The sequence below is a fragment of the Calliopsis andreniformis genome, chromosome 3, assembly GCF_051401765.1.
Source record: "Calliopsis andreniformis isolate RMS-2024a chromosome 3, iyCalAndr_principal, whole genome shotgun sequence".
Taxonomy (NCBI): Eukaryota; Metazoa; Arthropoda; class Insecta; order Hymenoptera; family Andrenidae; genus Calliopsis; species Calliopsis andreniformis.
The window spans coordinates 2,701,336-2,727,739 of NC_135064.1; the positions used below are offsets into that span (position 1 = coordinate 2,701,336).

General features: G+C 33.4%; 1 protein-coding gene across 4 annotated transcripts in view; it reads left to right on the forward strand.

The window, feature by feature from the left end:
• Pns (DENN domain containing pinstripe) overlaps positions 1 to 26,404 on the forward strand; it is an 88,206-nt gene that overhangs the window by 43,459 nt on the left and 18,343 nt on the right. For 3 of the 4 annotated variants that reach the window (XM_076393756.1, XM_076393757.1, XM_076393759.1), the window contains exons 2-3: positions 19,078 to 19,187; positions 24,562 to 24,782. In XM_076393756.1, the coding sequence (XP_076249871.1) occupies positions 19,078 to 19,187; positions 24,562 to 24,782 (331 nt within the window). Of the gene's footprint in view, positions 1 to 7,937; positions 8,008 to 19,077; positions 19,188 to 24,561; positions 24,783 to 26,404 lie in introns of those variants that run through there. The other variant, XM_076393758.1, reaches the window with a different exon arrangement.

A 26,404-nucleotide genomic window follows, 5' to 3' on the forward strand; every position in this document is an offset into this window, starting at 1 on the left:
ATTTTTACTTTGTACATTTGCGGAGACAACTTTCAAAAAACCCGTTATCTTGTTTCATGATGTCTGGTGTTACGCGCTCGCAGCTCGAACTTACAGCAATGGGAAGCGACCTTTAGATTGTACCTCTTTTAGCTTCTTGAAAGGAATTTATTTTGTATTTTTTGTATTGTTTTAATATGTGTTGATGCTTCTGTGGATCAGATCTGTATGGTATACATTAATATGGGTAAAGCGCAGGTTTTGTATAGTAGTAATTTGGTGATTGATGTAAGTGGGCTATTTAGTTCCATTAATGCTCTTAAGTTTCGTAGAGCTTCGTAGGCCTTGTTTACCGTGTCCTTTACTGTATGGTTCCAGATAAGTCTGAAGTTTAGCCAAATGCCTAGATATTTGGCTTCTTTTGTCCATATGATCTGTTGGTTGTATACAATTATTGGTGGGGGTAGTTTGATTCTTTTGATGGTACAGTATGTTATTACTATTTTATCAATTTTGTGAAAACCACAAACATATTTGTGGTGTTTAGTGTTAGTTTCCGGTCTTTGAAGAATTTTACTAGTTCTTGTAGGCGTATGGTGAGATACGTTGAGACTTGATCTAGCTTCGATGACGATGTATATGTGGTGGTATCATCAGCAAATTACGCGAGATTTATTTGTTAGTTGTTAGGTATATTGTTGATATATATGTTAAATAGTGTGGGTCCTAGCACTGATTCTTGTGGAACTCCTGCAGATACATGCTGTTTGTTTGAGTCTTGTTGGTCGATTGAGACAACAAATGTTCTGTTGGTGAGGTAGTTTCTGATTATTTTTGTTATGTATGTTGGAAATTTTAGTTTGTGCATTTTGAGTATCAGTCCTTTATGCTAGACCGACAAGGAAAGTTCGGTGAGGGTTAATCGCCGATTTTAATGAAACTTTGTACAATTATTCTATGGTTCTGCATAAGAATTTTGCCGTACAAAGTAACTGCCCATACGCACTTTTAAGGGAGAAACTACCCCTTTAATCCAAGTTGCCCTTTTCATTTCAGTGCTTATAGCTCACAAAATGTAAGCGCTAGAAAAAAGTGTCGCATACAAAAGTTTTACTGTTTTTCAAAACCTATAAGATGGCTTTAAAATTTGGAAAAAACGAATTGTTTATAAAAATTCAATTTTACCTCCGTTTTGTCAAAAATTTTTTAAAGCCATCTTATAGGTCTTGAAAAACAATAAAACTTTTGTATGCAACATTTTTTTATAGCGCTTATACTTTGTGAGCTATAAAAGTGGTAGTTTCTCCCTTAAAGGTGCGTATGAGCAGCTACTTTGTACGGCAAAATTCTTAGGTAGAACCATAGAATAATTGTACTAAGTTTCATTAAAATCGGCGATTAACACTCACCGAACTTCCCTTGTGAGTCAAATGCTTTGTTTAGGTGTATAGATGCTGCTGCTGCCACTCTCTTTTTGTTCATTTCTAGTGACATGAATTTTGTTAGTTTTACTAGACGTCAACGACACTGACTTACTTAGAGAGAACCTGCATCCCCCAGGGGAGGCGCAGAATAAAAAACCCCCTTCAGCCTCCTTTGGGGTCTTCAATTTTTAAATAAACCTCTGTCCTTTTCAAGACAGACAAAGAGAATTGCTTTTGTACGTTTCTTTAGTTAAATCCTTCTTTTTCCCTAATCCGGATCGACGTTATCGATTCGACGATCACCTTCATCGATTCTAACATCATCTGAATCTGTTTCTAGATTTGCAGAGATTGATGAGCTCCATGTCTGGGGTTATTGTTTTGATGTAGGCTTTGGTGGTGGTGGTTGTTGTTTTTTGTGCTGCTGAGTTTAGTGTTTTTGTTAGTCCATTTATTTCTCGATTAATTTGTAGTTTTGAGATTATCTTGCTGTTGATTCTGTGTTTTAAGCAGAATGCTTTATATTGCTTCCAATTTGTGTTTTTGATGGTATAATTTGTGAACGTAGTATTGTTGTTTGAAATTTCGATGATTATGTACTAGTAGGTGATTTAAGGATAGTTCGTTGATTGTTCTGCTGTTTGTTGAGGACGAAAGGTTGGTGATGGTGAAGTCAATGTCAGTTGGTATTTTTTTTTGGGGCCTGGTGCGTAAGTGTCACTGTGCAGAATATGGTAGTTGTTTTCCATATGGTTGTAGATTGTTTTGCCTAATCTGTTGATGGTTCTACTGTTCTAGTGGGTGTGTTGAAAGTTGAAATCTCCGCCTATTATACATATGAGATATTGTGATTTCTTTGTCTAGATGTTCAGTGGATGATGTTGTTTTGGGTGGACAGTATATTACTCCTATTGTGATTGATGGTTTGATGTGAAGTTTGATAAATATGGATTCTATTGAACCTGTGTTGGATTATGGGATGTGTTCGTATTTAAAGCTTTTGTATAGGACTATTGCAACTCCTCCTCCGGTTTGATTTGTTCTGTTTTTTCCTATGATTTGATAGTTTTTAATTTTACAAATATTTGTTTTGAGCCAGGTTTCAGATATTAATATTGCTTCTATTTGATTATTTTTATTTTTTTATTTTTTACTAACATTGTATTTTTATTTTTCTAAAACCAATGTTAGTTCATGCATCTTGTTATTTATATTTGTGGCGTTCCAAACATATATTTTGGTTATTTTAGTTTAATTTAAATTAGCTGTTGTGATTTCTTAGAAGTTTTACAATTATAATGGTTTGTTCTAGAACTGAGTTAGTATTTTTGAGTTTATTGTTAAGTTCTTTGGCTAAAGGTAGAATTTGTTTTAGATCACAAATTGAATTTAGTTTCTTGATTTCATGTGTCAATGTTATCAATTGATTGATTGTGTTGCTTTGATTGTAATTTATAGTTTTTTGTGCTGTTGTTTGAGCATATGTGTTGAATGGTGTTCGAGTTGTAGGTGTGTATGTGTTTTTGTTTATAGATTGTTTTTTTAGGCAGGTGAGGAAATTGGTGGGTTTGCGTTAGCGTTGGATTTGGATTTTTAGAAGTGGTCTGTAGTTCTTCTATTAGTCTGTCTTTTTTCTTCAGCTAATTGGTGATTTCCTTTGCACTTAAAACATTAGCAGACGTGCCAGATGTTTTTAACCAAATCAGTCTTTTGTGAAGTGGTTTAAAGCGCATTTTAAGCAGTTGGGAGATTTGTTGGAGTTTTTGGCTAGGTGTCCATAAGCTTGACATCTATAACACTGTATGTATGTTTTTCTGGAGTTATAATTCTCCCTGTATATTCTTGTCTGGAATAGGTGATTGATTTTGAGTATTTGTTGCGTTGTTATGCGCGGAGTGAAAAAAATACGAAATAGTTGATTTTGATGTTGCGAGTTCTTCATAACGTTGATGCAGCTCACTGGTGGAAGACCGTTACTTTGAAGTTCCTGGTAGGGTTTTTTTCCTCATGGTAGCGTTTTTTCAGGAAGCGAGAATATATGAAATTCAATTAGGTTGTATTTGGCTAATTGTAATAAGTTTTGGTAGGTGTTTATGTCGTGTAATTGAATTTTCTTTAGTTTACCTTGGCATTTGATTTCATATTTGTCTCCTACGATGGCCTCTATAGAATTTGTGAAATCTTTTAGGTTGGATGGTCTAGTTGAATGTAGATAGATTGGAAAAAGAAAACACTTCAAAATGCGCATCCTACTCAGGAAAAAAAATTCAAAATGTGTTTTGTGAAATTGTTTGGAGATTGGGGTTAAATTCGAAGGTAAAAGCAAGAACATTATTTCAAATAAACTTTTTCCCCGACGTGGATTAAGTTATACGACTTCATCCGTGACTATTGTGCTAGAAACTTGAGCGAAATCCCTTCACCGTTCCTTCCTTGCTTATAAATATTTTGTACGTAATTTGTAGTCTTTTTTACAGCTAGGAATTATCTTTTATCTCTTATTTTTTTCTTCAGTTTAATCAAATTTTATGTGAAATTGTTGTCACTTTTACATTTACGTCAGACACAATCTTGAGTATAATCAACTTTCTCCGGAAATGATCGAAAGTAAGTAATTATTCGATAGAACTTTCCAAATTCCGTTCAATAGGATTATGTAAAATTTTATAATTTTACTTTGGCCTAGAATGTTGCATAATATTTTGTATATAGCTTAGTGGCACATTTCCGTTTTTTTAGAACTATTCTTTCATTTTAATTCGTACTTGCTCCCGAGAAGACAAATTTAAGTTCTTAGAACATTAACTCTATATTCCTATATACTATCTGATTCTACATAACGAGCTTTTACTGAAATTAGATTGTAAAGTGTGTTAGCGAATTAGTTATACAAGAAATAAGTTGAAAATATAGAATATAATTTTGTATAAAAATAGTTTGTCTGAGAAAATCTAATTCGAAAATTTGTGAGTATAGGAATATGAAATACTGATCTTATTTTTTAACCTAGACAATCTCAGAATAGCTGCAATAAAGCACTTAAATAGCTTTAGAAAATTTTATATAAAGTGTGTTGCATGAACATAAGACTTTTTAATTTTTTACTTTTTCTAAATTAATACATTAATGGGCAAGTAGAAATTTGGTTAGTAATATGAGATAATATTACTTTCTAGAAAAGTAAATTATAAGTAAGTATGTAGGTATACATTTCACTTTCTGGATCTGCATAATTATTATTCGTAGACAATTGCTATAATGTGCATTAAATCTACATTTCATTTGTAGAATATGAAGTGTATCTTGTAATATCATTCTCATAATATTATTATACTAAAATATTATTGTTTCGTCTTACTAACAACTCGCTATTTTAATTTTTGTCATTGTATTATACCTACCTCAAAACAAGATATATGTATTTTAAACTCTCACTGATAGATAGTTTGAAATTATATTTACGATAGAATTAGTTCACTTGTATAAGTAATATGTACACGCAAAACTTTTCTATTGTGGCTTAAATAAAACACATACATTATACAAAAGAACAACAACAAACAACAATGGCTGTAGGGAGTTATAAGATTTATAATACATATTATAATACATAGTGTCTAATTATTGTTACAGATATCAGATATCAGTAGTGTCATGTTCCTACCCTCTTTTAGATACAGTTAATGTAGCTATACATATATTTTCATAAGCAAATCTACAAATATAACATATTATTTGATATTTTTATCTGAATGTTTCGCAGGAAAAATTAATTAAATTTTCAAGTAACAGTCAGAATAACCATAATCTCTATGATTTCATTTTTGTATTTTTCGTTTTCGAGTTTTCTAATTTAATTAGACATATCATAAAAAAAAAAATTAAAATGAATTTTAATCGTTCAAAATTATCTAATGTTGAAAGATTCACGGGCTCAAAACAATGTGGCACTGTACCTCATGAATAGAGATCTGACACAGAATTAAGTAACATTGTTACATTTCGTGCGCGTTTAAGGACACCGGCAGCACCCGTCGTTTAACTGAGAAATCGCCATACAATTTTCTCCGGTCACTTAAGCTCATTGACAACAGAAGCACATAATGTACAGCGTACATAGGACGCGCGTGTAGGTGCTTTCTCCAGCTGAGTGAGACTTTATTAACGACAATCTGAGCGATGGCGCAATAATGTAACACCTCTTCAGCGCTGTCAGAGCATCCTCTCTTCCACTTTGATAGATTACGAGCACTTGATTTCACTTCTTATAAGGTCTGTGAAGAAAGAGACTTTAAATGTAGCAAAAATTAGTCAACTTTTGATCTATTGATATAAATTCTAAAGAAATTAATAAATTGCATGTTACTTGATGTATACTGTTGATCAAAAGTTTCGAATCGCTTGTCAGAATTAGAATTATACTGTATGACAGGTTACTCTCCCAAACATAAATGGTTACGTCTAATAAAAACACAAAGAATAAAAAGTATTGTGTGTCTGGTCTCCAGAGCCAAAGTGTATTAATCTTAGTACGACACCCTTCTATGTGGGGTTGCGAGCGATCCCTAAAAATCTTAATATTTGAAATAATATTTATTACTTTAGAAAAATTCTTTTTCCATTCTTCTTTGGGCATCTTAAAAAAAAAAGATACTTGCACGGCCTGATTCCTGTTTATAAAAAAGAAAGCAAAATTTTTAAACAACTTCGAAGTGCATGCTAAATAGATCTTCAAGTTCAAAATTTAGTGAGGTCACCGGCATGGGATCGCTCAGAATGTCGTTCTGGGGCCTAAGGTTAAATCACATAGAAAACAAGTAATACATTCTAACTTTGGGATTTAGCTGTAAAATGATCCTTGCAATTAAAATATTTTTAAACAATTTTACAACACAAACTCCTTCACTTATTTTCACCCGTTTCTTTTCTCTAAAATTTTTACGGGTTATGAGTTATTATTGACAATAACAATAATTTTCCACGTTGATATAGTCACTTTTGAGCAAAAACAAGGAAAAAGGAATTGGGAGATTAATTGAAACTGTAGAACAGTTTTCGAGGATTGCCAAATTGCACAGTCCATTGGATTATCGTCGTTTCTTCGTTCACTGAATTTCCAAGCGGAGATTAGCCCCTAGAGCAGTTGATAGTGGCAATTAGAGTCACGGAACGAACTTAATCTTCCGTTGGGTCGCCGACTCGAACGCGGTAAATATGACTGGCTGATTGCCTCGAATAGTGCAACCTGTGCTACTTTATCATGTTTCAAATTTCAAATTTTGCGTTCTAAATTATTACCATAATTAGAGATAAATACAACGGAAACTAATGACTTACCCCACTTAAACATTAGATTGTATTTAGTAGTTGTGAAAACGAGGATACTTGTTAATGAAGACAAAAATTTGGCAAATTGAAGCAAATTATATTTTTAAAACATTTGCTGTTATAGTTTGTTTTAACCAGAAAAATAGTTCAAACCGTACAGGACTGACAGAAGACCGTTTTTAGAATCGATAATAACAAATTGAGAAACTCTCATTGAGATTGCTATTGGCCAGAACGTTTTTCATGCATAGTAATTGTGGCATCACTTCAGTTTTCCATAAATATTTTAGTTGAAACCTTTACACAGGAAGTAAACAATATAAGTAGCAATATTTTAAAGTTCAAATAGAATACAAATTGTCCTATAATAGAACAACATATCACTTCTATCTCCATTATTCAGTGACAGTGCAAAATAGCATAATATAATGCAAATAGTATGTAGTAAAATAAGATAATCTATTATTTTAATTTTAATAGTAACCAAACCTGCTATAAATATACATATACCTACACGTTATACATATACATATATTTGTATGAATGTAATTGTCTTCTTTCTTTTCGTGTTATCAGTGTACAATTTGTTGTATGCCCTTATTATGTGTTTCTAATTATTATATATAATTATTTCGTATACGAAAACGGTAATATGAAATCAATATTTTAATACTATAGGAAGTGTATTTGATAGTTTTCATAGAAATACCTATTGACTTTGCATCTCATGTGGCACATAATGAAAGAAAGAAAAATTCGTATTAATTTATCGTTTTAACGAAAAATTCAATTTTAACAATTCTAATTTAAGTATACATTAATGTAAATCAGCAATAAAAAATTGAAACACTAAATACAATGAAGAACCCAAACAAATTGAGACACAAGATACAATGAAGAAGTTGCAAAGTTTGATTCTTGAAAGCCTTTTGTGAAACGAAGGACACGAATCGCTGTTATGTACAAAAAACGTGGTATTTTCCGTAGGAGAGGAATGAATAAAAGCAGAGAAGGAACGAATCGCTCGTCACGTACCTGTCGCTTAGCTGATCCAACCAAAAGAAATAAAAGTTTTTACGACGTTGCATCTACGGTGATAATCGTCATGGACGGTGCAGCAACCCCCTCGGTAATTTTGGAAGGGAAGAATGCCAAAAGTATACGGACGAGGGTGCAATATTTCGTCGGTGAGAGCAAGATGCCATGATAAGACGCACCACCTTGGAAAAAGTCGTCTGGACAGGAAGAATTATGTAAATGTCGCATGTTCCTCTCGGTAGGATTTCACGTTTCGTGGTTACAACAAATTTTCGGGGTTGTTTGTCAACCTCTTTATTTTCTAGTTTTTGCTACTTTTAGTACAGTTTTTAACGGTTCCATTTATTCAATGTTTTTAAAAATCCTGAAGACCAGGGAACTTATTTTCAAAAGGGGATGTGGTATTAAATTAAGAAAACGTAAATTGTTACAAGTTAGAATTCACTGCAGGATTGTGAAAGTTAGGAAAATGTAATGTTTCGTAGTTCAGGATGCAATTTTCGTGATAATCTGTAGTAAGAAGTAACATGTTTTTACGATTTTGATTCAACTTGATTTTTCCGAGAGAGGGAAAATTTTAAATTAATATTTCAATCAATTCATTAACTTTTTTTATAAATTGTATCTTCTCGTATTTATTTCGAAAATCCGTTTTAGATACCTGGATAGATCTGTACAATGTTCTATGTATGTATATTTATTTTTATGGTTATTGTATGCTTAATGCAAAATAATTTGCAGAATATAATAACCCAACTTATATTTTTTATTATTTCAGTATATTTAACTGATATAAAATAAGCGAAATTGTTATCTTTTATAGTTGCTGTGCTTACATAATATTCTAACTGCTATCATTTCGATATTTTGTAATTAGTAAGGTAACGTGAATGGACACGCGAGTAAAATAGAAATGAGAATTATGAATAAGAATTTTATTTTAAACTCTAATTACAAATCTAGAAAAGACTGAAACCGTTTACATTATTATACCATGTAAGTAGATACAAAAGCATACCATTGTATGCAAGACTGCTATTTTAAATTATAAAACTCATTTTTAAGAAAGATAAGAATTTATTGTTACATGTCGGCTACGCTGGCAGGGATAAATAACGGTATACTATATGAGATTTAGACTACTATTGCCTTCCTCGGGATCGTCGGAGTATTCGTGATTAGGAATTAGTTGGACTGGTCGTCATTTAAATACATGCGTATAAGGGTACAGGTAGTTTATTTCATTATATTTCGTTTCGAAGATAGTGTAGATATGTTATTACAATTATATCTCGTTTCGGAGATACAAAATGTAGTTTACAAAAGTTGACAATGTTTGGTTACCTTAACTAGTTACCTTAGTTACCTTTTACTAGCTAACGAGGGAGGAAGGACCCTAATGGCTGGGCGTTAGGAGACATACAAGATGTTTCTTCTTCTTGTTCCACAGTTTTCACGTCGTGTGGGGTACTAACTAACAACTGTTCACTCGACGGCTTTAGTATTCGATACTTGAGTCTGGATAAAACAACGCCAAAGGCAAAAGTTACAACAGGTTATAAACGATTCGATTGGAATTTGCGATATTTACAGCGCGTGTTCTATAATCGCGAAATTATCATCTATTATTTTGGTTAATTTGGAAAACGATTGTCCTTAAGTAAAGTACCAACTAGGGCACAATCTAGTCTTGTGTTCTATCTATTCTATAAACGCGAGATGTATACTTGGTCAATCATCAACACATATTTGGCACCTGCTGGTGAATAACCTGCTGACTCTGAAAAATTCCAAGTTACAGGGTCACTCGGATTTAAAGCAACGTTTGCAATGGAATATTGCAAATCGTATCGAAATTTACTGGGACGTAACACTTATATTTTACAAATAACGTACGTTATTGCCATACGAACAAATTTTTATTTATGTTTTACTTTATTTATTTTATTTGTGTTTTCATATACCTATGGGTCATTCAAAATAATAAAATAATTGCAAAAAAGATGATTAAAAAACAAGTTTTTTTAAATGAAATAATTTTTTTTACAAATTTCAATGTTTTCTCTATAAGCACCGTAAAGCTCATCTCCATCCGCTTACTAGTTCAATAGCTATAATTTTTTAAAAAAAAGGTAGCACTTAACTTCAAACAGCTGTAAAATCGACAATTTTCAAAATTTTGAAAAATCCTTTAGGGCACGTTTAAATATCGTTAAAGACTACAACATATTCAAATTTGAGCAAATTACAAGAACTTGCTCCGAAACGTGCCCGATTTCGCGTGGAATGACCCCTATACTATCAGTGAAAAGTTGGGAATCATTTTCTAAAACGTTGAATAAAAATTACTTTACCATACAGTATTATAAGTAATATTAATGAGAATTAACAAGTGATTCCAAACTTTTGGCCTATAGATCAAATATTCATGTACGTTACATAAATCTGAAATTATATCGATACACATTGTATATACTTCTAATTTTAACATTGTATTTGAATCTCTAGTCAGTAATCCGTAGATGGTCAAATAATTTTCTCTATCATGATTTAAGTACTATCTACTGTTATGCTTTTTTTATAATTTTACTTACACAGGGTGTTTATGAACAGCACAGCATAACTTTAAGGGGTGATTATAGACACCAAAGTAAGTCGAAAATTAAGAATAATAATTTCGCGTTTGAGGCTTCGTTTGTTTGTTATAAGTGTCTAAAAATCACCAAAAATGTGCTCGCGCGAAGGTCTCGAGCATTGATTGTCGCACGGCAATGTAGCCCTGACGCAAGCTAGGGGACAGAACAGCTATTCAACTGTGAGTAACCTACACTACCATGTGGACAACCACTGCTTAGGGTCTCCGTGTAGGCTCATTTCTGGTGATTTACACCAGATTTTTAGACACTTGTAACTAACAAACGAAGCCTCAAACGCACAATCGTTATTCCTGATTTTCGTTTTATTTTGATATCTACAGAGCAATAAGTTTAAGTGGAAATCTATTGAGTGTTGACAGAATTTCTGTAAATGCTGTTACTACTGTAAGTGTTGTTAACACTCATTAGAGGGTTTCCAATTAAACTGTAGATCACCCTGTAGAATCAGCTCTTAAAATTATGCCGTGCTGTCTAGAAACATCCTGTATAAAATGTATGGAAGGTAGAAAAAGAATATAATACATTACGGTGTTAAGAGCATCTGTTCAATAACTCGCAGCCCAGAATGGGGCACGTTTGATTAATTTAAGCCGGAAAATAATGTCAAGCGGAAAGTCATATCGCAAGTAACGATGTTTAAAGAGAGCTGAAAAATTAAAAAAGCGACATGAAATAGAAGAGAACCACTTTAAATCTAGGTGACTACCTCCAGCAACCTCTAAAAGTCACTTGGACTGCAGAGCACTCACACTTTCCAACTTCCATTTTTTTCCTTCCCTCTCTTCTTAACTCCTTCAAATTTTACAAGAGGATGATTTCTCGGCGTGATATTCCTCCCTTTCTTTTCTGTAAAAAAAAGCTTTCATTAATACTATTTTACTTGAGTAAGAGTGAAGTATCTCTCGCGTTTGTTTTTAGCGATGATAATTAAATAAGGCACAGCGAAGGGAAGTTTATTTTGTTAATGAATAATCTTAGGTAAATGTTTGTTCGGTAATATTTAAGGTAAGAAGCAGAAAGTTTGCGGAACGTTTTAATTTAAACACCTACAGCTTCAAATGAGAACGTACTTAACAAAGTTTTTATTGTAGTATAAAAAATGTTACATTTTTTTGCTACGCATTTCAAAATTTGTTTTTATGGGAAATCCCGCGTGTAGAGAACATGGTAGGATTTAGCTACTTTGAGTAGACACGTGTTATAAATACGTAGTCAAAATACTGAACTTCTAACTAAACAATTTTTTTTAAAATTTAAGGCGATTTAATGCTGAATATAATTATGAAAGAAGATTTTGTATTTTTAAATTATCATTTTAGGGAAGGAAGGTTATTTTTGACATTTCTAATTACTAAATAGCAGAACTTAAATATTAGGTGTAATTTCTATAACTCAACGAATATGTGATATTTAATGTAAATTCAGATTTTCGTAGAATTTTTTTATATAATAGTAGCAATATAATTTAAAAAATCCTGATTTTCCGGAAAACGAAACGATATAACTTTTTAATGCAGAAGCCATTCTTTCTAGACTAATACATAATTTAAAACTGACAAAATTTCGAGTTGCATAATTGTTACCGTTACGTGCGGAACAGAAACTTTTGGAATTATTCTTATTTTTTACCATTATGTCGGCTGAGATGTGTCTCGACAATGCTTTGCATTTTGGAAATTCTTAGTCGAGCACATTCTTGGCCTTTAGCGTGTTAAATTCAAGATTATAATTGTTATATTATCCGTGTTCTCCTCAAAATCATCCATAAAAAGACAATGTTAATAGTACATTGTTGTTTGTCGACTCACGGAAGAAACGATTTGAATCTGTGCAACATCTGTTGGATTTAGAATTCTATTGAATACATATAATATTTATTCACTAACATATTTTAAATCATATATGGAGATTAGTAAAATATTTAACAACTTTTAACGGATGACTTGTGTGGGAAAAGAAATCAAAGAGTAATTCCAGATATCAAAATAAAATGAAAATCAAGAATATCGAAATTACGATTTATCCTTCATTTGTTACTTACAAGCACTTAATAAGTATTAGCAAAATCCGTCTGAAACTCGACAAATCAAATAGCATCAATGTAGGTGTGAGGTTCGTGACAGAGCCTAATCCAGACCATAGAGAGTAGTTATGATAATCATAACCACTGTCTAGGTCGAGAGCCATATGTAATCCAACCATAGTTGAGTGAGACAAGTATCGCCTTAGGTCAATGACTATAACCACTGCTATAGCCACTGCTCTCTTTAAACCCTTATAGTTAAGAAACGAAACCTCAAACACAATTTCGTTATTCTTCATTTTCATCTTATTTGATATGTAGAATCCCCCTTAAAATTTTGCCCACTTGCAGCTAAACATCCTGTATATCGTCAATAATAATCAAAGTTTAAGATTTATCTATTCCTAACAGCATCAGATCGTTCAGATTGCACAGTATTTGAATAATGAAGCTTCCGCTGTAATCAAATTCCCGCCTGACGAGGGGCTCACATCGTATACATTCGCCGTCTCTCCTTGGGTGGCTGTTCGATCATGAACGATTAACCCGAGCACAAGGGTGCTTTTGTGTTCAGTGTGCGCCAGGCAGCTGGAACTTCGCCAACACTTCAACAGTCTCATTCAGGTCGAGCTGTTCCGGTATGTGTACTGCGTTCAATAACAAGTTGCCGACGTTGCCGCGGAGAGAGGGATAGAGATTCTAATTTTTCCCAGGAAAGGAACGGAAGACCTCCTCTACGTTAGGAACTGTAGGTTCCGAGATGCACTTAGGCCAGCCTGCACCGAGAACAATGCGCAAACTGTTGTGAATGCATGCGGGCCTGCTGGAACGGCGTCTTTTCAAACTTGGAATTTTTCCCTCTCGCTGGCCTCGGATATTCCTGCTGCTCCGTTTTTCTTTCGGGACGTTTGACCGACTTGAGTTTTTGTTACTTTGTGAACTCTTCGCGTCGGTGGCAAAAGGAGATTCTTGCAATGTTGTAGGTAAATGGAACTGGTTTAGGATTCTCGTGCTTTCAGAAGGGTAGAATGGTTTCAGAAGGGCAGAGTGCGAAGTACACTTTTTTGGGGGTTGAATAATGCGTTAATGACTTGCGTTAGAAGTCAGAAAATGAGGTTATATTAACTCCTTGACCTACGATTTTCTTTCGTAGTTTTATCACCTTCATTGCCGATCTGAAATGGGTATCTATCCTAAACAGCCAAGCGTAAAGCACCCATTAAGCGAATATAGACTCCTCATGCGATTGTGCGTGATCGGTTACTTGCAAAACATTCTCATCACGCGTTATCGCGTAGTCAGCAGCGAAGATACTGTAAAAAGTGCAGGAATCTGACTCGTTATTATAAATCAAGGGGTTAATCCTTTTAAACTGCGAAAGAAATTTTCTTTTGCTATTTATTAATATTAAAAGTCTAAATAAACTTCATATACAGGTCTAGGTCTTTAATTTCAGGACTACATATTGTAGAATCGACGTTAAGGAGGCTATATGGATGAAATATGACTATAAGGATGAAACATGTTACGATCTATACATCGCAACAACTGATGGGTTCGAGAGTGAAGACTATTGACTTAGATACGATACAGAGTAGAGGTTCGAAACGATTCCAAGTATCATAACATGTTTCATTGCGTATGGTCTGCCTTACACAAATACAACTCTACTAAAAACAAATGGATATCTGGACTCCAAAGCCAAAGCGTATTAAGTTACATAGAAAAATAATGAAATTAATACATTCTAGTTCTAGGGTCTAGATGTCTTCTATAGAAGTTAGTATATCTATATGCTTACTTAACAAATATAGAATTCTGTAATTTTGCAGATCCAGTGAAGGGCAAGAATAGAACAAAAACGTATTAATACATTTTGCTGTATCTCTGACGGTTTAACTTTTATAAATCTTTAAAAAACTTAGCTATTCGTAAGATATGTATGGCGGATTTTTAAAGCATCATAAAAGGTTAACCACGAGTGATAGAACAAAATGTATTACAACTTTTTGGCTCTATTGTTGCTCTTCAATATATCTGTAAAATTACAAAATCATCCGATTTTGTTTATAGTGTAAACATTCAAAACTTTTTGATCCGTATTTCGTGTTTTGATTCCTAGTAGTCCTATACAAATTTGTAAAAAGATTAATCAACATTTAGTCAAGGAAATTAACAAAAATATGCTACTTTTTAATATATTTTTTAAACAAAGTGATATCTTCAAAAACTGTTTATATAGGTTGATTCGTCGTTGAAAAGTATGTAAACGTCCCATATACACCATTTTGCTAGACGCAATAGTTTTCGAGATATTAAGCCAAATGTATTTTCCTCCCCAATCTTATGGGTGGTTTTCACCCTTTTAACATGGATAGTAGCAGAAAAAACATACGTGTCTAATATTTTTGGCTAATCTACAAGCATGCCAAGTTTCATCAAAATTCGACATTTACACTTATGGATGTTCCCTTGTTAGTTTTGTCGATAGGTATATTAACTTTAAGGCATTGTTATTGCAAAATGGAGGCAGATCGGACATAAGGTTGTCATATATGATAAATGTCATAGGACATTTTGCGTTCTATTTCAGCTCCCGTACCACCCTTTAAAATATTAACACGTATATTGTTTACACTCTACATAATTAAGATTGGGAATTCAGGAACAAGTAATTGAAGTGATTGCTCAGGATTAAATGCAGCACGCTTTTCATTACACTTTATCTAAAAAAAAGATCCAAATTTCCTAAATACTAATTAAGTCAAATTCGGTGTTTTCGCAGTGGTGATTACGGTCATGGAGTAACCTAATGGTACGTTCTATTTATTCTTAAAATACTTGTTCAAGTTTCTAGATTTTGAGAATAAAATCCCGTACATATACGTAGCGCTGAAATTCATGCTGCTACAGAGCTTTGCAGAGCAGCGAGCTTGCATAGTGCGAGAGACAAAAAATTCTCAACTTAATTGATGATTTGTTTTTATTTTACCAGAAGTAAAAAATAATGAAACAATATAGCGCACAATTTATCGGAAGCAAATAGGTTTGACATTGCGTAGCTTTAATTTTAACTGACCTTAAACCGACATAAAGACAAAGCATATAATAATTGTAAAAGGAAATTATATAGGTAATTTTTATGTAAACCTGTGAAACATGTTTCTCCATATTTTCTGTAACAAACACAGACAATTGGAATTATTGAAAGTTAAAATACATGTAAATATTTACAGTACGTTTCGAAAATATACCAATTCTTCAAAACTGAACGGATGCAAGATATGAGGTTCCCACAAACAAATTTTAGTATATAACTTTATTTTGTAGAAAAATTCGGCCTTAGAAAAGCAATCTTACGGAAATAGTGATGATAATTTAACAAAAACGATAGGTGTAAGTGTGAAAATGTTTCAATAGTGTTTCATGAACGTACCAACTCAGATTAAAACTTATTATATTCGGATTATTTATATGTATTAACCAGGGTTTGACAATTATGATAATTACTGCTTTCAGTTCTTGTATCTATGGTTTGAAAATTGTAATTATTAGAAAGAATTCGACACACTAAAATGTCATTTTTCAATAGAATTCAAATCTCGGGTATGTGCAAGCTATTTTAAAAGTTTTGTGCTATGTTGTGCAATGATAGCTTTAAGCACTGGTTTGTACTTATTCGTTATTTTGTGTAAACATAAAAATAGGATTTCCCTCATTACATCTAGTCGAAAATAAGAATAAATAATGTTCTAGTCTATTCTATTCTTATCATTTTATTCGAAACCAAAGCAATTAATAATTTTCCATGTTCTAAAATGCAAGCCCAAATAATTGATCCTCATTAATTAGAAATTAGCATATATAGAAATTTACTGTAATTTTTTTCTAACTTACTTTCTTGGCATTGTACATATGTCTATATCTAATAATATAAGATAACAATACACTATAAGTTTACATTCAAAAGTGAGAGTGTTCAAATACTGAGGGGGTTAATATATTTTTGAAATTCACTGATTAGCAAGCACTTTATGCTTAAATTTTGAATTTTTTGCTAGAATTATATATATTCTTAAAGGTAATCTGAATTGGTTAGAATGTTGCAGTTGTTTTAGTTCTAAGATAAGACACGAAGACGAATTCAAAAGACAGATCTCTGCAGGAAACGTCTATGGAAGTACACATTCGCCAAAAAGGTCACGGTCTCCACTTATCGTTAACAAGCATCACTTCTCATCGTTAGCAATTATAATTGTCACGATGTACGTAGACACAAATATACAAGCAGACAGACCATGTGTATCCACCCGGAATAATGTTTAAATTTAAAAAACTTTGAATAACTCTGATAGCTTATTCACACTTCGGATATCATACTGTATTTGTTAGAGATTGCATCACAGGATGTGAAGTTTTTTCTCATTTACTTTTCATTCACTTTGTAATGCTTCTATTCTTCTAATAATCTTTGTTGATAATTTTTATTGTACTGATATAGTATATCAGAAATTAAAAATATATTAAATATTTATATATTGCATTTATACATTTATATATTACATTTATACATTTATCTATTGCATATGTTAAAAAATATGCAAAATATGAAAAGTAAATTGCAAATTATAGTACGTGAAAGGTGAAGCAAATTTCTACTGTGGTTCTACTTCTTTAATCGTGTGAAGTGACATAAAAATCAGCAGGTTAGTTACAACACTTTCGCTCAGTGCACGTTTGGTAAATCTGAACTTTAACACACAAAGAAAATATTGTCCATAGATACAGCAGAGTATGTTACAACGAATTAATTGGTTCTATAAATAGTTAGTTAATAGTTAATTAAACTAATAGCTAGTTCCACAAATAGTAGCAAAAGAGGATGACTGACGTTCTAAATCTCTAATTCTCTATTCATGACTGCTATTAATCCATTCAAGATGTGGGTTTCATCATAAAACAATTCCTAGGAGCCGGAAAATTTTTTGATGTCTATTGAGAAATAAACTAAAAAAAAAAAAGTTTAAACAGTGAAAAATAAATACTGTAGACATTGTTTGTTCAAACCAGATGATAACATAAGATGTGTGCCAGTGGCTCTTTAGTAAATTTGTGATATAAGGAACCGCTGATACATCATAACACACATAATGTGTTATCAATTTTAAATGGGTTAATAGATTTGTATCGTCAGTTGACTCTTTATCATGGCAACAAAATTGGAGCGAAAGAGCCGGGAAAACGAGTGCTTATATTTCCCCGCATTCGATGTAGCATCCTGGCTTTAATAATAACACTTGTTCGCTGTAGCATTTCTTTCTAGCGTCATTTGTTATTATAATACACATACCACACTGAATAGAAGTTAATACTACTATTCATAATCGTGTAACTGAAATTTCATATTACCTACACATGGACGATGTGATAATTAAAACATCTGCAATGAATCAAAATAATATTATTTGAATACTCATTGGCGTATAGTAATTAGTATACTAGTGAAGACATTATTGTTTTACTAAAACATACTATATTTGTCTAAAACACTCAGTGCTTTTACATTTTAACGCTCAGTTTTCATTTTTTATTGAGTGTTGTCCCGCAAAAGAACCGCACATCGGGACTGTCCGCGGCTATTTCACGGGACTGGTATACTATTCTTTTTACCTTTCATCCTCGGCACGGTACAGCGAAGAACAGGAACGAGCTATAAATTTCGTTCGGCTCTGCCAAGATGTAATCCTCAAATAGTATATTTGACTAATCATTACCCGTGTTGCTGCTATTTAAGGCTTTCGATGTGAACTGTGCTGATCAACTGATCAGCTAATCAATTAAAATAATTGATGATCAGTTAACCGTGACATGAACACGGGTAACTTGAAAACACCAACATTAAAGAGAGCATACTAATACTTGTCAGGGGGTCCAAGGTTTTTTGGCGAAGTTAGCTACAATATTAGTCGGAGTTAAGTCGGAGGAGAGTTACTAAGGGGAAATATTTGATATAAGTTCCTAAAAAACATGTCTCACGCCCAAAAACCTTCAATTGCGGGTGTTCAAATATTTTGTCGACTTACTGCATATTAAATACTAAAGAGACAGTCTACTTTTTCTGCTTAAATTCAAATGTATGGTTAAGAATACTATTAGATAATATTTATTGTTACATGTAAATTAAATTTGCTTTTCTTTGACTGAAAATACATTTTTTTTTTTGTAATTTATGGGCATTTAATTTTATTTTCTATTAGAATAGTAGTTAAACTAAGTGGTTAGTTTAAGTGAATGATTTTAATGATAGTTTATCTGTGTATCACCTAGGTATTTTATAATTGGATGTATCTGTACTATTCTGTACTCAATAAGTTTTGCGTCAAAAATACAGGAAAATAAAAATAATTTGTAGTGATCAATTAAACTTTCTAAAATATTTATCTATTAGTATCGGTTAACTATTAAAATTTGTCTGATACCATTACGTATTTGTATAATACTTTATATTAACATGGTGCCGTGAAAACAAATTCTGAAATAAATACAGAAGGCGAATTGAACTCAATTTGTTTATATGTGGATATAAGGTAAAGATAACTTGAATAAAACCAATATTATATTTTTTCAGGCGATTCCTTGCAATGCACGCCTCTGGACCGCGCATACAAGAGCAAAGTACTAGGACACTATCCGGACTCTGTACCATGGAATCCGTTCGACGAACACGCTGTGTGCATGGTACGAACCCTTTTCATTTTCTTGTTACGTATAAAGAATATTTTCCGTTATACTCCCAAATATTCGAGTCTCTGCCTGTTAAAAGAAAGCACCCTAACACTTTCGTTTTTTCCGTTTATCTTAATGGGAACGCAACTCCAAGCAACTGAGTAGCAACCACGATGCTGTACCAACCGTGAGATATTTCCATGTAAAGAAATTTCTAACGAACCCCACTCATTTTTCGGCCTATATAAACCCCGAGATTTTAGCCCTAACGAGTCCAGAACAGTACCGTCACGTTGACAGCCCAGTTCGTCAGAGTTCGTTGCTATTCAGTTAGATCGGGTTGAAGTTCCCTTTCGAGTCTACAGTTTAACTTCATAGAATCCGCGATTTGGCATAAATTCTATTTGGCAATTTCTATGACTTCGTAAATGCCCGCATCGCTAGTGTGTTAACATCGAACATTTAGAATCATACATTTTATGCGACAACACTATACTATACATTTGTATGTAAAGACTGATTTTAGAATATACTAAAATATTCATTGCAATTTAATTAGATTGTTTTCCATTCTACAATTACCTTAAGCGATCCTATTCGAAGTTGACAGATCTCTCACGATACAACTTAGTCGCTCAAATTGTATCAATTAATAATTAACAAGTTACGAGGCTTACTAGCATTTCCTGCGGCTCTCTGACTCCACGTCAGATTCGTCCACATGGCCTTACTTCCAAAGAAAACTGTATCCAACCTAGTGACTTCTTGATTTATTCGAGTTTGTCCACGAAAGCTAACTTATCTAGCAAGTACCTGATTTTACATCAGATTCATCTGCATCCTACAGCTACTTGTAGCACCAAGTTGATTTTGCATCAGGTTCGTCTTCATCTGCAATAATCCCAACGACTCACTGATCTAGCATCAGTTTCGACGGTTGTACAAATTAACACTTCAACTACTATATTCTTTGGAAATATGTCTATCCTAACCAGCCTCTCGCGTCCCGTCTCGTAATATTTTTGATACAGTGTGTAATGTCTACAATGTAGAATGTAAACCATTCCATCCTGAAAGAAAAATATCTTATGTATACTCATTGCTGGCCAGGCAAAGTATGCGCGTACTTGCTTACTTTTGATGAAATGTAATTTAAATTTCTAATAGAAGAACTTGTAATTATAAGTTCTTGTCAAAATTGTATTATTTTTTATTGCTGTTTATGATGCAATTAAATTAATATTCATGTGTAAAATAGTTTATCTAAAATGTAATAACGAAATCGTATAAGTGTCAAATCTAGTGACAGACTTGGGCAGTAATCAACTACATTTTGGTGATTAATATAATTCATTACTAAAAGTAATCATAGTAATCATAATTATTTATCATGTAAGCGTCACAAAGAATAATATAGTAATCTTATACAGCATTTGTGATGTGTAATCACTAACCATGAATCTGCAATCAGTTGAATGATTACGACGTACTTGTAGTATATTATAGTAATAAAACCCACATGTTAAGTCGCTTTCAATAATCGATTTTGTAATCAGTAATCTTGATTATTAGTATTATTTTATATTCATCATAATTTTCAGTCATTAATTAGATTACGTTTTGCCCAAGTTTGCCTAGTGAAATTATCTTTTTGCATGATAAAGATATACGGAAATACTTAGACAAATTTGAAATGAAATGGAATAAAAAAAAATTTATTAATTTATAGAAAAAATTATCGTTTTAGTTCACTTAATACATGTTTCATAATTTTCATCGATTTTAATACTCTTCCATTGCAAAGTTACTGTGCTTTCCAAGTTCTAACTTGGATAGCTTCTAAGCTATCTTGGTATTTGGAAAAAATGTAGTTTGTGGGTGACAAATCGGGAAAATATAATCTCCATATTGTGCACTACGTACCTTTATTCGAGATTGTTTCTGGGTTTCTATCAAATCATGCAGGACTTACTTATCTAAGTCTTTTTTTCCTCTAAACTGCATAGGTGCAGGAAAACTGTTACATAATGCACATCCAACTTCTGAGCAATTTCTCTTACACCCTGACGTGTATCAGACACAATTAAAGTTTTGCTTTTAATTCGTTATTGCTAATAATTTTTTCTGGTTAATCATAAAGTTCATTTTTAAGAGCTCTATTTCCTGACCTAAATATTTCAAACCAACGGCGAAGTGTTCTCTTACTGCATCTGCTCCAAGTACCATGCTAATATTGTGAATGGTTTCCATTGCATTATGGGCAGGTTTGAACTCATACACAGAAATAGCACGTACTTGTTACATGTCAATGGTTTTGGTTCATAATCTGCTGTGTTATAATAAAACGGTTAATAAAATGTACAGCGTGTTCGGTTACAGGTGAAGAAAAACTTAAGTAGTCATTCTAGATGTTGACATAAAATTAATGTCAAGGAAAACAAAATTGTTTTTAAGTCTTCGTTTGATAATTAAAAGAGTTTAAAGAAAACGATATTGAAAATTAAAAAAGAAATAGTTTTATTTATTGTAGTCGGGACGAATTGAAAACTCATAAATCAGGTAACGTATTTATTTGGTTAACGGTTCACAACGTAACGTCGCCTTTTTCCGTCTCGTCGATCCGCAACGTAATGGTCGGTTTTTGTCATCGTGCTCGACTTTTTCCTTAAAAAACAAGGATAGGCGTGCACGGCCGTCTTGCCCAACGCCGTCCCTACATTATATTGGATTGATGTAGAACGTTTCGGACTTTATGTTATAATAATTGCTCTTCTATAAAATTTATATAATGTTATTTATCAGGTTCTTTCTGGGGTCTTCACATGAAACAACCTAAAGGAGGCTTCCCACGGCGCGTAATTCATCGAGTCTGGCTCGACAAGTGATTCGGCGAACCTGCCCTGACAAGCCTTCTTGGTTCGACGCGTGGAAGCTTGTATAAATTCAACATTTACAAGCCATACGAAATTCGACACTAGCTGGGGAAAGATACCAGTTCACAGATTCAGATTCATACTTTCCACGATCTAAATCAGGCTTGCCGAGGCAGGTTCGCCGAATCACTCACCGAGCCAAACTCGCCGAATCACGAACTGTGGGAAGTCTCCTTATAGTCTTCCATCATTGTCTTATTATACCATACTGAGTGTTTCAAGCCCGCTACAGACGAGCGTCTTTTTACTGCTATGGCGATTTACCGCAACGCGTTGGAGCAACAAACATAATTCCCAATTTTCAGTCGTGGAAAACAAGGAAAGATACGAACGCGGCAACTTGGCAACACGTTTGCGTGTTTTCAAAAGAACGCAGATTCTGTTTCGGCGCTTTGCGTAAATTAGTCGCTACAACCAACTTGTCGCAAACACGGTGGTAAGTTGTCACATTCGTATGTCTTTTCTTGTTTTCCACAATTGAAAATTGGGCATTGTCCTTGTTGCAACAAAGCATTGCAGCAAATCGCCGTGGCAGCATAAAAACGCTCGTCTGTAGCGGACCTTAAATTGAAATATCCTATTACGAAGTTACATAGGGTAGATGACCCAATTACTTGTCAGTGCCCCTAGAACTGCCACTTCAATTGCTTTACTTAATAGTGAAGTAATATATAGAGAATTACACTTAAACAAAATTTTAATGCAAAATTTGAAGTAACAACACAAAAATATTGTATATCTATTTATGTTTGCATTTAAAAGAAATTTTAGAAGGCGAATGTGTTGTTTGAGTATCAAAAACACGACTGACTTAAGTAGAAAGTAAGGGGAAAGTCATAATGCAAAAAGGGCGGTAATTTTACTATTCATCTTATATCTATTTCACAAAATGAATTCGTAATATATGTAAGAATGATTTAAACAATACAACGAAGAAAAGAGTGATTTTTATCTCTTAACTTATAATAATTAGCGATGATAGAATGAGGACGATAGTTTTTCGATTATCCATATCACTACCATCAGTAGTTGGTACAACATATGTGTCGTGCATGGTCGTGTACGCATAACTGCCACGTGCAATTCTAACCTTTATCTGCCTTTACTTAATGTTTCATTTCATAATTTTTTTATCTTGTAAGTAGCATTTTATAATTACCTAGTTCTTATACTCGTAAGTTTTTTAAATGTATTAATTGTTTTCGTTGTTTAATAGGGATTGTTTATAATCGGGTTTCTGTCAATAGTAGGGACTGTCAGTCATCAGGTCATAGTCAGTGGGACTGACAGTTATTGGGTGGCAGGTATACGGACACGACGATTTTTTAACTGATAATAATAGGGACATGATGAGCTTAACGTGGCAGTAATTGAGACATCTATCCTACATGTACCTAAGCGGGCAGAAGGGGGCCATTCTCAAGAATTCTTTTTCATACAAAGATTATTTTTACATGTATTTGAAAAGTCTTAACTTTATGTATATTTTCTACAAAAACTTTAAAAAATATCTCTTCGTAGTTTGTTATTAATTCGTATGTTAGACAAGCTTTTCCTAGACACGATTTGCGGTTCCAAAATATCTTACGCTAGGTTTATCTGAGAAAAAATGTATGCTCCTCTAAATTAGATGAATAAAAGTAGTCTTTATCGTAACCGATTTTTTACATTTTAGTTTTTGAAAAAATTGTAAATCTATTGTTTTGAGGATAAACTTCAATTGTTTTGAATATATAAAAATAAAGTTCGAAACGGTTCATAAAACAAACAATTCTATGATAAAGAATAAGGAGGATTATATAGCCAATTATTCTGGAAAATTTCTTCAAAATCAGTTTAGTGGCGTCAAAGATATTATTGGCATCGATTTAAAAAACAATTTTGAGGGCGTGTTTAAAGTTTTAGTTACAGATTAAATAGAGAAAATACTACATTTATTTAAACTTACGTAAAACCATCAGTTCCTAGTCCACATTCCTAGTACCTTTCAGCGTTGTTAAAACCTCCTTGAATTCTTGTTTTAACTGTTTTTTAAATAAAAAAGCCAACTGAACGATGTTTGACCGCTCAGCTATCGAAGGTTGTAACTTTGTTAGTATTGAGAGTTTCTGAATAAAATTTTCAGGAAATGTCCCTAAAAAATTGATCTTTTTGAGCGGCCTAGGTACAGATACATATCTAGTCCCCTAAATAAAATAGTCTCTGCTATTCTATGTAATGTTATTATACGAAAAGTAGGTGTGTGAACACTTTTCTGGTTCACTGTAACTATTTGCATTTTTATGCCAGGTTCCAAAAACTGCTAGTAGGGATTCAACGATACACTGTAGGTCTTTATTGTAAACGATATAGGGGAGCCGCGTATACACCGTGTCCCAGTTGCTGGCGAAAAAGAGCCGGCTAGGTATGAAAAGGTGTGTAGAGCGTTTCTCATTAGGTATTCAATCTTTCAGCTTTGCCTTCCGAGCGGACTGAGATTTCGAACGCAGAAACACTCGGTGGAGCCAACGTTCCATTCGTTCGTGCTCACCAAGGAGGACGGGCACAGAACGTACGGGTTCAGTCTCGTCTTCTACGAGGAGTGTCGGAATCGCAAGATATGCGCGGCTATGCAAACCTTGCAAGCGATGCATATCACAGAACTGAGCAGCGGCCAAAACGGTACACCACCAACGTGAGTCCTCTTTATGTGCTGTTTATTTTATCCGATGGTACAATTGATTTAAAGCGATATTACGAACATCAAACAATCAGTTGATGGATCAAAGGCTGTATGTGTGCAAGGGTGTTTTTAAAAGCTGGTTCAGAATGTTGTAGACTGGTAATACTCGCTGACGAGATTGTATAATGAGGTCCTTGAACTTTAATGAAATTTTATAAAATAGACTAGTTATTAGTTTAACGCGTGCGTTTGTACCCATACTGACTAAACATTTTTATTTATTGTTAGTTTACAAAGAGAATCCACGATACAGTCCTCTCAGATTTTGAAGAAATTTTGTGCAATATATCTGAAAGTCACATGTCGCTTATTTGCTGCAATAATGACATCACTCAAAACAATAATTTTAACAAGGATAATACATCATGAGTCAATAACCGATTTCGATGAAATTGAATATAGTGTATCTACGTGAAAAATAAATCGACACGTGTCCGAGCGTTTTATTGAATAGGCCTCAATTTTGTTATTTCAGGTTTAGGTATTAGCAATAGTTTCTTCCTCATGTTTTTATGGCGTTTTGACAAGATTTTTTGTACTAGTTTTTGTTTTTTACAGGTGCATATTTTCCTTAATTTGAGAGAGAGGCGCACTATCAATTTAACTTTTAACAAACAAGCAGAATTTGAAGCGGTTAGATCTGGCTATGTCAGGGCAGTGAAATTACCGACGAAATTAGTGAAAAACAGAGGTTTACGTCCTGACACTTTCCGTCATTACATGAGAAGATTTTAAGCTGGAAAATGGTACATTCGAAAGCAAAAGATACAATACAGCACGGTCTAGACATGATTTAACGAAATTATGCTGATATTTATTAATACGAACGTTACAAAATAGAACAAAAATTAACTATTCACAGTCGCGGACTTTAAGCATTTTTATGTAATTTACAGAATGTTTTAAACGAAATTATGACTGCACTGCATTGAAGTTTATTCTTTCGAATGAACCCTTTTCCAGCTCAAAATTTTCTCATATAGCGACAAAAAGTGTTAGGTCGGAAACCCATGCCTCAGTATTGCTTTTTGCTGGAATATCGATAAAACAGAATAAAATACATGACAAATTTAGTTGGGCTTGTGCGAATCAGGAGATGCCTAATTAGAAAGGCTACCGATGTGGAGCCGGAATTTGTGATACCCAAATTGGCGACGTACTTTACTAAAAATTCTCTTCTCCATTACACACACTAACGAACCACCTACGTCTACGTGAGCTCGGCGTTTGGACCACGTCGGACAGCTTTGGGAAATCAAAAAAGAAGGCGAATGTAAAGTGAAGCTTACTCTCTCGCTCTTGAAGCTCAAACGTTATTCAAATCGCAGGCCAACGGCACGAGCCACGCGGGATCTTTTCAATTGTCCAAATATTTTTACTTTCCAACTTACAATTAAAAGGAGACTTCGGTGTAATCCTCAGAGAGTTGTGTAAAATTCTGAGGGATGAATCTAGAAATTAAACGATGACATTTTGTGAAATATTTCGTGTTAATACGTATTTCTTAGTAACAATTGAAACAGATCCATACATGAACTGTAGCAGGATGTATGTTACAGCCGAGAAGGTATTGT